The 13,441-nt window shown below is 61.4% G+C and overlaps 3 protein-coding genes across 6 annotated transcripts in view; 2 read left to right on the top strand and 1 right to left on the bottom strand.

The window, feature by feature from the left end:
- Positions 1-6,985, top strand: part of CELSR2 (cadherin EGF LAG seven-pass G-type receptor 2) — a 32,218-nt gene extending 25,233 nt beyond the window's left edge. For 3 of the 4 annotated variants that reach the window (XM_036398602.2, XM_036398601.2, XM_036398600.1), the window contains 10 exons: positions 983-1,095; positions 1,167-1,243; positions 2,074-2,200; positions 2,678-2,794; positions 2,877-3,007; positions 3,571-3,659; positions 3,752-3,895; positions 4,449-4,655; positions 4,729-4,957; positions 6,148-6,985. In XM_036398602.2, the coding sequence (XP_036254495.1) occupies positions 983-1,095; positions 1,167-1,243; positions 2,074-2,200; positions 2,678-2,794; positions 2,877-3,007; positions 3,571-3,659; positions 3,752-3,895; positions 4,449-4,655; positions 4,729-4,957; positions 6,148-6,175 (1,262 nt within the window). In that variant the 3' untranslated portion in view covers positions 6,176-6,985. The remainder of the gene's footprint in view (positions 1-982; positions 1,096-1,166; positions 1,244-2,073; positions 2,201-2,677; positions 2,795-2,876; positions 3,008-3,570; positions 3,660-3,751; positions 3,896-4,448; positions 4,656-4,728; positions 4,958-6,147) is intronic. The other variant, XM_036398599.1, reaches the window with a different exon arrangement.
- On the bottom strand, positions 6,649-10,045 carry PSRC1 (proline and serine rich coiled-coil 1). Its single transcript, XM_036398603.2, has 6 exons — positions 8,982-10,045; positions 8,842-8,899; positions 8,076-8,421; positions 7,730-7,886; positions 7,481-7,651; positions 6,649-7,394 (listed from the first exon to the last, which is right to left on the bottom strand). The coding sequence occupies exons 1-6, from the start codon at positions 9,052-9,054 to the stop codon at positions 7,279-7,281; spliced, it is 921 nt and encodes a 306-aa protein (XP_036254496.1). The 5' UTR covers positions 9,055-10,045; the 3' UTR covers positions 6,649-7,278.
- Positions 10,046-10,423: 378 nt separating this feature from the next.
- PPIL1 (peptidylprolyl isomerase like 1) lies at positions 10,424-13,280 on the top strand. Its single transcript, XM_036398610.2, has 4 exons — positions 10,424-10,531; positions 11,701-11,855; positions 11,935-12,003; positions 12,997-13,280. The coding sequence occupies exons 1-4, from the start codon at positions 10,476-10,478 to the stop codon at positions 13,215-13,217; spliced, it is 501 nt and encodes a 166-aa protein (XP_036254503.1). The 5' UTR covers positions 10,424-10,475; the 3' UTR covers positions 13,218-13,280.
- The last annotated feature ends 161 nt before the right edge of the window (positions 13,281-13,441 follow it).

The raw sequence follows: 13,441 nt of genomic DNA, 5'->3' as shown, positions 1-13,441 counted from the left end.
GTAGAGAAGGATGTCTTCTGCCTCTGAAGATCCAGTGGAAGGAGAGGCAGCTGCTGTTTCTCTGGGGAATCCCGTGGAGAAAGCCATGCTGGTGTCTCAAAAATTTCTGGATTATATCTGGGTAGCAATGCTTGGCTCCTCCCTCTGGGCGGAGCATCTCACAATGGGATGTTATAGTTCTTATCAGTCATGCAGTGACATTCAATAGTCTGTTATCAGCAGATGTCCCCTCCCCAGGGAGGTGTGATTGTGGTCACTCAAAGAGAGAGATAAGGCAAACTGCCCACTTGACAAAGGTAATCTGCCATACAGATGGTAATGGAAAACAACTTGCATTGCAATCTTCAACACCTTGTCTATCAGACCCAGTCCCCAAGATTTTACAGGCCCCTGGGTCCATAATCCTACCCTCATTCATCATAGCTCTGCCTCCAAACTTTCAGACACACCCCTGGGGTCATAGCCCCCTCCCAAAGAGTATAACCCTGGCGAACATTTTATCCTCACCGCAAGAGTTTAGCCCCACCCTCATCCATCATATCTCCGCCCCAAGAGCATCTTTCCCAATGTCTTCAATATGCTCCCAGGGCCATAGCCTTTCTCCATCAATCGTAGTCAGATACTCCCCTGGGATCTTAGCCCTGCCCTCATCAGCATAACCCCACCTCCAGAGACTAGATCTGTATTAACCTCTTAGACAAGCCCCCTGTGCCATATCCCTGCTCTCACCAACACTGCCACATGTCCAAGAGCTTAGGCAAATCTCATTTGCATAGCGTTGTTTCTACCCAGCATAGCCACACCCCCAAGAGCAGCACCTTCTCGCCAGCCCTGTGCTGCCCATGAGCCATTCCCTGCCATTCCACGAGCCCCATCCTGCCATAGCTTCACAATGTTTAGCCCCGCTCCTCCCACCTTAGCCCCGTCTCCTTTTATAGCCCCATCCACTGAATTGGCCCCACTCCTGATCTCTCCTTTGCAGGGCTGGCGGTGGGGCTGGACCCCGAGGGCTACGGGAACCCCGACTTCTGCTGGCTGGCCCTGCACGACAGCCTGGTGTGGAGCCTGGCTGGGCCCTGCGCTGCCGCCCTTGCTGTGTGTACAGGGCTGGGGGCTGGGGAGGGCATGGGACCCCTTATCACCCTCCTCACTCCCTGCACCCCCAGGTCGGCATCTTCTTCTTGGTGCTGGCAGCCAGGGCCACCTGTGCCACCCCCCAAGGCTTCCAGAAAAAGGGCTCAGCGTGAGTCACCCAGGCGGGGTCACCTGCAGGGGGCATGGGACACAGTGGGGATGGGGTTACCTAAGAGGGGCATGAGAGGTTGGGGCACCCATAGAGGCTGCGGTGCACTGGGGGCTGGGGGGCACACATAGGGAGCTGGCCTTTTGGGGAACCTGGAGAGGGCAGGGAGGCACAGGATGGACTGCGGCATCCATGGGGGGCAGGAGGGTACTGGGGACTGGGCTGCCTATGGGGCAGGGGTAGGAGGGGACAGTGGCGTCTGGGGTATCTATGGGTGCAGAGCAGCCGTGGGGAGGCAAAGGGGCATGGGGGGCAGGGGGGTACGGGGGGCTAGAGCCAATGGGGGCATGGGGGCACGGGAGGTTGGGGCAACTGTGGAGGGCAGGGGGGCACAGGAAGGACTAGGACACACATGGTGGGTTGGGGGATAGAGAGGTCTGGGGCATCTGTTGAGGGCAGGGGGGCACAGGAGGTTGGGGCACCTGTGGAGGTCAGGGGGGCATCAAGGGCAGAGGCCCCCATGGGGGACTGAGGGGGTCAGGGGAGATTGGGGCATCTAGGGGGGCAGGGGGTTACAGAGCACCCATGGGGAGGCAGAAGGGCATTGGGGCAAGGGGCACAGGGGGCTGGAGTTAGGCTGGGCCCACAGGGAACAGGGGAGCTCAGGGGGCTGGAGCACCCATGGATGGCAGAGTGGGTCAGGGGGAAGTTGGGGCATCTGGAGGGGGAGGGGGCCATGAGGGGCTGGGGCAACCCCAGGGATCAGAAGTACAGAGGGCTATGACATGAGATGTCATTGTGGTAACACTGGGTGCCATTGGGGTGCTCAGGTCTGGGGTGCGCACAGCTGCAGTCCTGCTGGCCATGCCCAGCCTGGCCTGGCTTCTGGCCCTGCTCTCAGTCAACAGTGACACGTTGCTCTGTCACTACCTGTTCGCCGCCTCCAACTGCCTCCAGGTCAGTGGGAACCACCTGAGACTCCACTCGTGGAACCTCCAGAGCCACCGCCCCTGGGACCCCCAAAGACTCCAGAACCCCAAAGCCTCTGCCCCAGTGACCATGACCCCTGGGACTCCCAGAGATCCCAGAGCCCCCTGAAACTCACACCCTTGGCACCTCCAGAGTCCCACACCTATTTGTAGGGCACCCAGTGGGCACAGAGAGGTCCTATGCCATATCCAGGGCACTAATGGGAGGTATCCAGTGTGTACGGGAGCACCTCAACCACTCCGTGGTGCCCATGGAGGGCACCCAGTGCATATGGGGGTCCCTCATCCAATTTGAGATATCAGTGGTGGGCATGCTCATTCTCTTTGAGGTGCCAATGGGATGCACCCAGTCTGGATGGTGACCCCTTGACTGGTCCAGAGTGCTGCTGGTATCCTCCCAGGCTGTACACACCCTTCCTTGTCCCCCCGCCCCCTTTCTGCCCAGGGCCCCCTCATCTTCCTGTCCTGTGTGGTGCTGAGCAAGGAGGTGCGAAGGAGCCTTCGTCTGAGCTGTGCCCGCTGCCACCACCCACCGCTGGCCACCAAGGCCACCCTCACTCCCGTGAGTGCTGGGCCACATGGGGGGTGCCAGGAACAGAAGGGCAACCTGTGCCATGGCCATGACATCCTTGTGCCCTTGGCAGGCCTATGGTAGGGACAGCACATACGTGGCAGGGCGACTGTACCCCCCTCCAGGTGGTGGGTCCTCGGGGTCCCTGCACAGCACTGCACGCTCGGGCAAGAGCCACCACAGCTACATCCCCTTTGTGCGGCGGTACTGGGCACAGCTGGGACCGGGGCATGGGTTTTTGTGGGGTCCTGAGCTGGTGTGGCACTGGGATGACAAGATGGAATGGTGATGGGATGGTGGGGTAGCGGGGTGCTGGGGTGGTTGAGTGGTGGGTTGTTGGGGTGGCAATATGGCATTGCATGGCATTGGAGTATTGGGATGGTGGGTGGTGGGGTGACATAGTTGTGGGGGTGTTGGGATTGGTGGATGGTGGGGTGGCGTGCTTGTGGGGGTGTTGGGATGGCTGGGTGGTGGGGCAGTGGCATGGGTGCCCAGCACTACAGTGGCAGGGTGTCATGCACATGGAGTGGTGAGGTGGCAGGGTGGTCACAGAGTGGGGGGTTGAGGGGGTGTTGGGGTGAAGAGGTGGCAGGAGTAGGTGTCAGGGTGATGGATATCAGGGTGGTGGGTGTCAGTAGATATTGGGGTGTTGGCAGTGTCAGTGGATGGATATTGTGTCAGTGGGTTGGTGTCAGTCAGTGGGTGACAGTGGATGGTAGGTGTTTGTGAGTGGGGATCAGGTGTTGATGAGTATTGTGTCTCCACAGGGAGGACTCAGGTCTGGCAGGCAGCCCGGGGCCAGTTCCACTGCCTGAGCCTGGGGGGCTCTTCCTTGACGCCCAGGACCAGCCCGAGGGTATGGCCTCACCCATGGGGCAAGTGCCCCTAGCCTCAGCCCAGGGGGCAGGAGGTGTCTCTGGGCACCTCCTGACCTGTGACCCCCCCCAGAGCACGACACAGAGTCGGACAGTGACCTGTCCCTGGATGACCCGAGTGGATCCTATGGCTCCACACATTCCTCCGACAGCGAGGATGAGGCCCCGTGTGGCTGGGACCCCCTGCCCGGGGCTCTGACGAGTCCCCCCGGCCCTGGTAACACCCCCAGGGGGCACCCCATGGAGATGGGGGACCTTCAGCCTGGCTGGGTGCTGATGGGGGGCACCCAATGGGTTGGGGGAGGTCACTCGCCTTATCCAGGACAGTGATGGGGAGCACCTGGTGGGGGTAGGGGTCCCTTGTCCAGTCTGGAGTGGTGATAGGGCCATTGAATAGATTTGTGGGGGGTGGGAGGAGGTCTCTCATCTTGCCTGATGCAGGAGGCACACAGTGGACAAAGGATCCCTGGTCCAGCCTGGAGTTCTGATAAACACATAGTGGGTATAGTGGGTATGAGGGAGAGGGTCCCTTGTCCGGTCTGGTGTGGTGATGGGAGACATCTAAAAGGTTTGAGGGTTCCTCATGCAGTCAGAGGTGCTGACTGGGGCTCCCAGGGGGGAAAGATGGCCCCTTGTCCAGTCTGAGGTGTGGATGGGACTGATGCAATGGGTTTGGGTGCATTTCTCACACTATGTGGTGATGGGGGCACCCAGTGAGGATGGGAGGGGTCCCTGGTCCTGCCTGTCCCAGCTTCCTTCCTTCCCCACAGGTGACCCCCTGGTGCCCCCGGGATGCCCATACTGGCCAGGGGAGTTTGTGACAACAGCGAGCGAGAGTGAGGGACCAGGAGGTAGCGAGGGGCTGCGAGTGCAGCCAGCAGGGGGGCAGGGACACCCCTGCGGTGACTCCCCGCGGCCCAACGGCGAGGCACTCCCCAGGGACCCCCTGCTGCTGCCCCTGCCTCACCCCCACAAAGGTATGGGCTGCCATGGCATGGGTGGGCACTCCAAATCTGGCCTCCCCACCCATGAGTGATGCTGCTCCTGCAGGGATACTGAAGAAGAAGTGCCTGCCCCCCATCAGTGAGCGGGGCAGTGCCCAGCGCCCTGGGCCACCCCCACCGCCTCCTGCTTGCACGGCTGCCTCCTCAGGCAGCGACGTGGGCCCCCCCCCCGTCCCCCGGCCTCGGCAGAGCCTCCAGGAGCAGCTCAGTGGCCTCACCCCCATTGCCATGAGCATCCGCACAGGCACTGCAGACGAGGACTCCTCTGGCTCTGAGTGAGTGCCCACCACATCTGAGGGGTGCTCACTGGGAGTTATTTGGGTGCCAGGATTCCCTCTGGGCACCTTTTGGGTTTGAGGGTGCCCTTGGGGTGCCAGGGTTCCTGTTGGGTGGACAAGCAGTCAAACACCACTTGTTGGGTACCCTTTGGGTGCCTATCAGATGCAAGGATAGCTGGGTACCAGGGTGCCAAGGTTCCTGTTGCACTCTCATTTGGTGCCAGGGTTTCTCTCAGGTGCCATCCATTGGGCACACATTGGATCCAACACTGCTTGTTGGCTGCTCATCAGGTGCCACAGTACTGACTGGACACCCATTGGGTACAACATTACCTGTTGGATATCCATCAGGTTCCAGGGTTCCCTTTGGGTGTCCACTGGGTGTCAGGGTGCCCAACAGTTGCCCTTTGGATGCCCATCAGGTGCCAGGGTTCCTTCTTGGGTGCTCATCAGGTCCCAGCAGTCCCTTTGGATCCAATGAATATTGGGTGCCAGATCCAATGAATATTGGGTGCCAGGTTGCGCATTGGTGCCCATCACATGTAGGGTGTTTGCTGGGTGTCTGTAGGGTGCTAGGGTAACCAACGGGTGACCATTGAGTGCCAGGATTCCTCTTGGGTGCCCATGGGGTGCAAAGGTGGTGTTGGTTTTCCACTAGATTCCTACTGGGTGCCCATTGAGGGTTGGGGAACCCACAGAATACCCACTGGATACCCATTGAATATTCACTGGGTGTTCATCAGGTCTAAGTGCACCCATCGGATGCCAGTTGACTGTTCATGGGTGCCTATCGGATGCCCATTGTGCATCCATTGACCATCACGTATCCATTTGGTGTCCACTGACTGCCCATTGGGTGCCTAATGACTTCTGTGTGCACACTGGGTGCCCCTTGGGTCTAACAACACCTGTTGGGTGTGCGTTAACTATTTGTGAGTGTCCACTGACCACTGGGTGCCCCTCGGGTCTAACAGTGCCCATTGGGTGTTGGAGTGCATGTTGGGTGCCCACTGACTGTCCAAAGGTGCCCGTTGACCACTGGGTGCTCACTAGGTGTCAGGGTGCCCATTGGAGTGTTCACTGGGGGCTGGGGTGCCCACTGGGTACCCCTGACCACCCACAAATGCCTAGGGCAGAGATGGCACAGCAGAACTAACCCTACTCTTTTCTCCCCCTCTACCCCCCAGATTTCTGTTTTTTAATTTTCTCCATTAACCCAAGGGGGCTGGGGGCTCCCCCCCAAACCCCACCTCACCATCTCGTCCCAGGGGTTGGCGCTGGGTGCTGGGGGTCACAGAGGGCACCCTGGCGTCCACCTCCTCCATCATGCATCTGTCTGTCTTGTTTTTTATTCTCCCCCCATCCTGCACTTTGTATCCATCCCCCCCCCTCCCCCCATCTGTCTGTGCCCCCACCAGGAGCGACGAGACCTCGATCTAATGGGGACCCATCCAGCAGGCAGCCCACCCACTGTGCCAGGGACACCAGGACAGGGAGGGCACCAGCATGGTGGGGGCAGGGGGTAGAACACACCAGGACTGGGGGTGCGCAAGGACTGGGAGGACATCAGGAAGGAGCAGGGAGCCACAACCATCCCCCCAGTGCACTTTGCATCATTGCAGGGATTGACACCTTGGGAAGGTGGCACAGGGTGCCCCTGTTGTCCCCCCATGATCACCCCCAGCACCTTTGCCCAGCAGAGTGTTTTATTTAAAAAATACATGAAAATACAAAAAAAGGAATTTATAACCAACTTCCCCGTTGTGCCAACCCCCCTTTGCCCCGCAAGGTGCCAACTCCCATAAAGGTGTCCCATGGTGACAACTCCCCCAGGTGGGGAGCATGTGGAGGGGGGATCAGCTAGGGGTTACAGGGAAATCCGGGACCCCCCTGCCCAGGGGTGAGGCTCAGGTGGGGGAACACAGGGATGGGTGTTGGGGGGATGAGAGGACCCTGGTTGCTGGGGAATGTGGGGGGTTTCCTACTGCTGATGAGACATTTTGTAATTAAAGCAAAACTCAATGAGTGCCACGGCTCATCCCTGGGGACGCCCCTGGCTCTGCCACCCCAACCTCAGCTGGTCCCTGGGGGTTCCAGCTCTGCAACCTGTCCAACCTGTCAACCCAACGGGTGCCTTGGCTGCTCCCTGGGGGGCCCTGGTGCTGCCTGCCTCCTTCCAAAACCCAGTGGATGTCTCAACTCATCTCTGGGGTGGCCTTGGCTCTGCCTAGGTACCAGCCTAGGTACCTTAGCTGGTACCTAGGGGGGATCTGGGTGCACCCAGGGCCTCTGGGTGGGTGTGGGGTGGTTTGGGGGTGTCACCTCGGGGTGCTGCTCACCGCCGTCTTGCGGGAGAGCCGCAGGCGGGTGGGAGGGGGTCCTGGTTTGCACCCCGAGGCACCAGTTGTGGGGGCTGCCCGTGCTGCCCCTGCACCTGCAAAGGAGAGAGAAGCCACAGGGAAACTGAGGCATGGGGGATGGGGCATCCCCTGCGCCCCCCGAACCCCGTTACATCCTTACCTCTGGGGGTGGGGGTCCTCCCACCCGCTGCTGGAGTCCGAGGGGACACCTTGGGGAGGGCAGTGGGTGCCGGGGAACAGCCGGAGGGGACAGGGATGGTGGTGGTCCTGGTGTGGGGCTGGCGGGTTGGGGGGGGGCAGGAGACTGTGCCCCCCCTCACCTTAGCCTGGCCTAGGGAGAGAGGGGGGGTTGGGGTACGGCCCAGGAGCCCCCATGGCCATGGTGTCCCCATTCCCTTGCCATAACTACCTGCTGTCCCCGCCTGGGGGGGCTCTGACCTGCCCCGGGCACCAGCCCTCTGCCCCTGGGGAGGGCATGGCCGGGGTGGGCCCGCGCGGCTTGGGGGGAGCCCCCTGCCACCCAAGGGTCCCTTTGCCGCTGCTGTGGAATTACGGCTGGGGGGTGCCTGAAAATAGAGTGGGGGACATCACTCAGTGAGTGCTCCCCCACCCACAGGGCTGGGGGGTTCACGATGCCCCTTGGAGAAAGGGGGGCACTCACTGCCCCCATCCAGGATGGGTTTGGGGGGGATCTGGGTGTTCAGTCCAGGTGGGACACAGCCACACTGGGAACCTTACCCCCGGGTCTCACCTACCTTGGGGACACTGGTGGCAGCAGAGGCCCCCCGGGGCTTGGCGGGGGGGCGGGGGATGGGGGCAGGTCCCTGAGACTCCACGGTGGGCAGGAGCGCCCGCACTGGGCTGTCCTTCACCACGAAGGTCTGGCGGCGGGGGCTGCGGGGTGTGCTGGGGGATGTGGTGCTGGGTCCGGGGGGGTCTCCGGGAGCGGGCAGGTGACACCCCTCCAACTGTGCCGCCAGGCGCGTGGCCTCCCGCACCATCTCTTCCAGACGGGCCCCACTCAGGGGACTCCAGCGCCCATTGCTGCCCCCGTGCCGGCACCCCCTGCCTGGGCTATCCTCATCCTCCTCTTCCTCCTGGCTGCGGATGGGAAGGGGGGAGGGAAAATGGCTGTGTCAGCCCCCCAAACACCGCTGCCAAGAAGAACACCCCCCCATGCCACCCAGGACTCCATTCATTGTGTGACATGTCCCCCAGGACCCCCAGAACCACATCTATGACGGGGACATATCCACAGGACCCTCAGAACTGTGTTCATGGGGTGACCCATGAGAACACCATCTTTGGGGTGTGATGTCCCTCATGGCCCCTAGGACTCCAGCTAAGAGTTGCCACATCCCCCACAACGCCATCCATGGGGTGACAAGTCCCCTAGGACATTGACAATGAGGTACCCTGTCCTCCACGTCCCATCCTATTCCCCACGTTCCCAACTACAAGGTGCCCTGTCCCCCCTGTTCCCATTCATGGGGTGCCCTTGTCCCCACTACCCTCCCATACCTGTCAGACGGCGACAGCACACCGAAGTCGAAGCTCTCCTCGGTGACAAATCGAACATCTAGGGGGACACTGGGGGTGAGCCCCGGCCCCCCGCCCCAGGGGGGAAACACGGGGGACATGCAGCACTGGTGCTGCCATACCTCGGTCCTCGGCCATCGCCTCGGGGCACCGGGGCCACCTGCGGGAGCTGGGGGGGGTCACCACCGACCCCATCGGGGTTCCCCACCCGTGCCCCTACCCGCCCCTCGCCGTGTCCCCAACCCCCCGCGGGGGACCGGTGGCACCAGCCAGCGCGCGGATGACACGGCCAGTGCCAGGCACCGCTGGGCTCGGTGCCACCGGGATGGGGACAGGGATGGCTCCGCCAGCGCCAGTAGGCGGGGGTGACACTGGCGACCCCTGCCCGGGAAACCCACAGCCAGCACCCCCAGCCCGGGTGTCCTCAGTGCCACGATGGGAAGTCCCAGCCCCGCACCCTGATCCGTGTGAGTCCCCAGTGCCACAATGGTGGTTCCCAGTCCCTATCGGGGACCCCAGCCCAACACTGAGTGGGCCCAACCCCGCTGGGAGGTCGCAGCCCCACACCCAGGGGAGCCCCAGTTCCACACCCAGAGGGTCCCAGCCCCACACCCACACTCCGATCCCGGGGGACCCCCAGCCCCACACCCCGATTCCGGAGGATCCCCAGCCCCACATCTTGATCCTCAGGGGGTCCCATCCCCATGCAAGAGGACCCCATTCCTGTACCTAGAGATCCCAGCCCTTCACCCCCAGTCCCTCAGGGACCCCAGCCCCACACTGAGGGGTCCCAGCTCTGCGTCTCGATCCCGAGGGAGGCCCATCCACATTCCTAGGCCTCCCAGCTCCCATACCGGCGGAGGTCTCAGACCCAAACTCCGACCCTGGGGATCCCATTCCCACTCCTAGGCCTCCCAGCCGCACACTGTGGGGTCTCAGCCCCATAATGGGGCGATCCCTCCCCCACACCTGTGGAATCCCCTAGCCACTCAGCCCCAGCCCAGGAGATCCCAGTCCCACACTGGGGGGTCCCAACTCCAGACTAAGAGGGTTCCAGCCCCACCGACGAGTCCCAGCCGCGCACCCCAATCCCTTGGTGACCCCAGCCCCACACTGAGAAGGTCCCAGCCCCCACCGGGGGCCACAGTCCCAGCCCTGGGGGTCCTCAGCCCCTACCAGGGGGTCCCAGCCCCTCACCCCGACCCCACGTCTCCCCATCTCCGCATGGGGTGGTTTACCCGGCGCTCCGCGGCCCACCCGATCTCCCCGCCGGTTTCCCCTCTCCCCGGGGGTCTCGGTCTGCCCTCGTCCCCCCTCTCCCCCGCCACCTCACCGCCCCCGGCTCCCGCTCGTCGCGCGCGCCGAGGAGGCGTGGCCTAACGAAAGGGGCGTGGTCTCGTTCGAATTCCCCCTCCCCTTGCGGCTCAAACGCGGCGCGCCCGCCCCGGGTTCCGATTGGCCTGCTCCCTTTAAGTGTGCATCCTGATTGGCCAGTCTCCTCGCCTTTCGTCTCGATGATTGGCTCTTACCCTCCCCACGCCCCGCCCCCAACAGCTGGGGGTGTGGCCCGGAAGCGCGGCGCCTGAGGGTCGTTCCGCCATCGGTTCCTCCGCAGCATGGCCGCCGTCCCGCCCGACTCCTGGCAGCCCCCCACCGTTTCCATGGAGACCACGTAAGGGGCGGGGCATCGCCCCGGTACCGGCACCGGTACCGGCACGGGAGGCCCTGCCCACCCCTTGTCCCGCCCCCTTCCGCGGCACTGGCGGTAAATCGGTGTCCGCTCCCTCTCTCCCCGGCTTCCGTACAGCCCCGGTGTTCTTGAGTCCCTGATCCTCCCGGTACGGGGCAGTCCCCGGTGTCCGTGAGCCCCCGGTATCAGGCAGACCCTGAACTCCACAGGTGCTAAGAAACTCCCAGTGTCTCCAGAACGGGACAGCTCCGTTATCCCCCAGTATGAACCAGTCCTGGTTTCCGCCCCGATACTAGAGGGCCCCTGGTTCCCTCGGTGTCCCCCCTGGTGTTCGTAACCCCCAGGCCCTTCGGTACCAGGCAGATCCCAGTGATCCCGTGGTATCCTGTTAGCCCCAGTGTCTCCCGATACTGCACAGAACCAGGCAGTCCTGCTTATTTCCCCTGTTACCAAGAGCCATCCATGTCCTCCTGGTGTCCCATTGCCCCCCATCCTCTCTCACCCCTGTGGTCCCTGTCCCTGACTGACCCTGGGGGATATGAGGGGGGAGTGGGGGATCACGTTGAGGTGTTTCCTGTTACCCGTCCTGTTCTTGTTCCCATTCCCATTCCCAGTATTCCTATTTCCCATTCCCTGGATGGGCGTGCTTGGTGCTGGAGCTGTACTAACAGCACAGCCCCCTGACTTTGGTCTTAAACCGGGGTTGGGGGTCACAGTGGGATGACCCTGCCCTGCAGCTGCAAGAATTGACCCTATAGGTGGAAGAGTTCACAGCAGGGTGACCCACCCCATCTCCTGTTCCCATTCCTGGTGCTGTTCCCCATTCTCAGTGTCATTCCTGTTCTTGGTTTTCCCGTTCTCAGGATGGGCTCTCCAGTGCTGGAGCTGTACTGGCAGAAAAAGCCCATAGCTCTGGTCTGAAACTGGGTGTGGGAATCACAGTGTGATGACCCTGTCTCCAGTTCCCATTCCCATTCCCATTCCTGCTGTTTCCATTCACAGAATGAGCCTGCTGGTGCTGGAGCTGCACTGGCAACACAACCCCTGGCTTTGATCTGAAGCTGGGGATGTGGGTACCACTTTGGGATGTGGGGATTACTTCCCTGTTTCTGATGCCTTTCCCGTTCCCATTCCCTGTGTTCCCATCCCAGGATGGGCCCAATTGTGCTGGAACTGTACTGGCAACATGCCCCCCGCACCTGCAAGAACTTTGCTGAGCTGAGCCGCCGTGGGTACTACAATGGCACCAAGTTCCACCGCATCATCAAGGACTTCATGGTGCAGGGAGGGGACCCCACGGGTACTGGTGAGCACAGGCCTCTGAAATCTTCCTGGGACCCGCCCTGGTGCCAGGGGTTCCTGCTGACCCCCAAATCCTCCTGCAGGCCGTGGTGGTGCCTCCATCTACGGGAAACAGTTCGAGGATGAGCTGCACCCGGACCTGAAGTTCACTGGTGAGTGGGGCCAGCAGTGGGAGAACACTGGAGGGACATCCCTGGGACCCCAGGACCCCACCTATAGAGGGCCAGAACCCCTGAGAACACACCTGTGGAATGGGATGGGATGTCCCCTGTGTCCTCATCCCAGGAGTGACATGACTCCCAGGACTCCAGTCATGGGGTGGGCATGTCTCAAGGAGGCTAGTCATGGAGTATGTCCTCCAGGACTCTGGCCACGAGGTGGCATGTCTCCCCTGTCCCCCGAGATCCTGTCTATAGGGTGACAAGTTCTCTGTGTCCCCAAAACCCCATCCATGGAGTGACATGACCCCAAGGAGCTTTGCCATGGGATGCCCTGTCCTCTATTTCTGCATTCCTGATGTGACATGTCCCTGTGTCCCACAGACACCAGGATCCTGGCGATGGCCAACATGAGGCTGGACACTAACAGGAGCCAATTCTTCCTCATGTTCCCCTAAGACCTCTCCATTGGATGACATTTTCCCCATGACACCAGAACCTCAGCCAGGGGATGACATGTCCCTGAGACCCCATCCATGGGGTGGCATGTCCTCCATATCCCCTGGGACCCCATCCCTGAAATGGCATGTCCTCCAAGACCCTGGCCATAGCATGGCATGTCCCTCAGGGTGCCACGATCCTTGGCCCATGTCCCACAGGCACTAGGATCCTGGTGATGGCCAGTATGGGGCTGGACACCAATGGGAGCAAGTTGTTACTGATGTCCATTAAGACTCCTCTGTCAGGTGACAGGTTCACCTGCAGCCTGTCCATGGAGTGACACGTCCCAGGGATCGTAGCCATAGGATGACACCCTCCAGGATCCCAATCTTGGAGTGACATGTTTCCCATGATACCGGGATCTTGGCCATGAGATGACATACTACCATGGGATGACATGTCCCCTATCATGCTGGAACCTTGGCTGTGGGGTGGCATGTTCCCTGTATCCCCATCCATGATGTGACACGTCCCCATGTCTCACAGGCGCCGGGATTCTGGCAATGGCCAATGCAGGGCCGGACACCAATGGAAGCCAATTTTTCCTGACACTGGGCCCAGCACAGTGGCTGGATGGGAAGCACAGCATTTTTGGGAGGGTGTGCCAAGGAATGGGGGTGCTGGGGCGCCTAGCCATGGTGGAGACCAACTCCCAGGACCGACCCCTCGATGATGTAAAGGTCATCAAGGCATATCCCTCGGGATAGAGGTGTGGGGTGCCCTCCCTCCAAATTGTACTGCTCATTTGTAATAAAGGAGGCTGGATGTGGTGGGCTCCCTCACAGAGTGGTGGTTTTAGGGGGAGGTGGGGGAAATGTCTTTGGCATAGTGGGGTCTGGAAGGTTGTGAGCCCCCCCGAAAAGGGTTTGTGGGTGCCCTTGGAGGGGTGGGTGTCTCTCCATGGGGACATGGAGCTGCCAGTGGCCCCAGT

This window comes from Molothrus ater, chromosome 25, assembly GCF_012460135.2.
Source record: "Molothrus ater isolate BHLD 08-10-18 breed brown headed cowbird chromosome 25, BPBGC_Mater_1.1, whole genome shotgun sequence".
Lineage (NCBI taxonomy): Eukaryota > Metazoa > Chordata > Aves > Passeriformes > Icteridae > Molothrus > Molothrus ater.
This window is presented reverse-complemented; position numbering and strand designations above follow the sequence as displayed.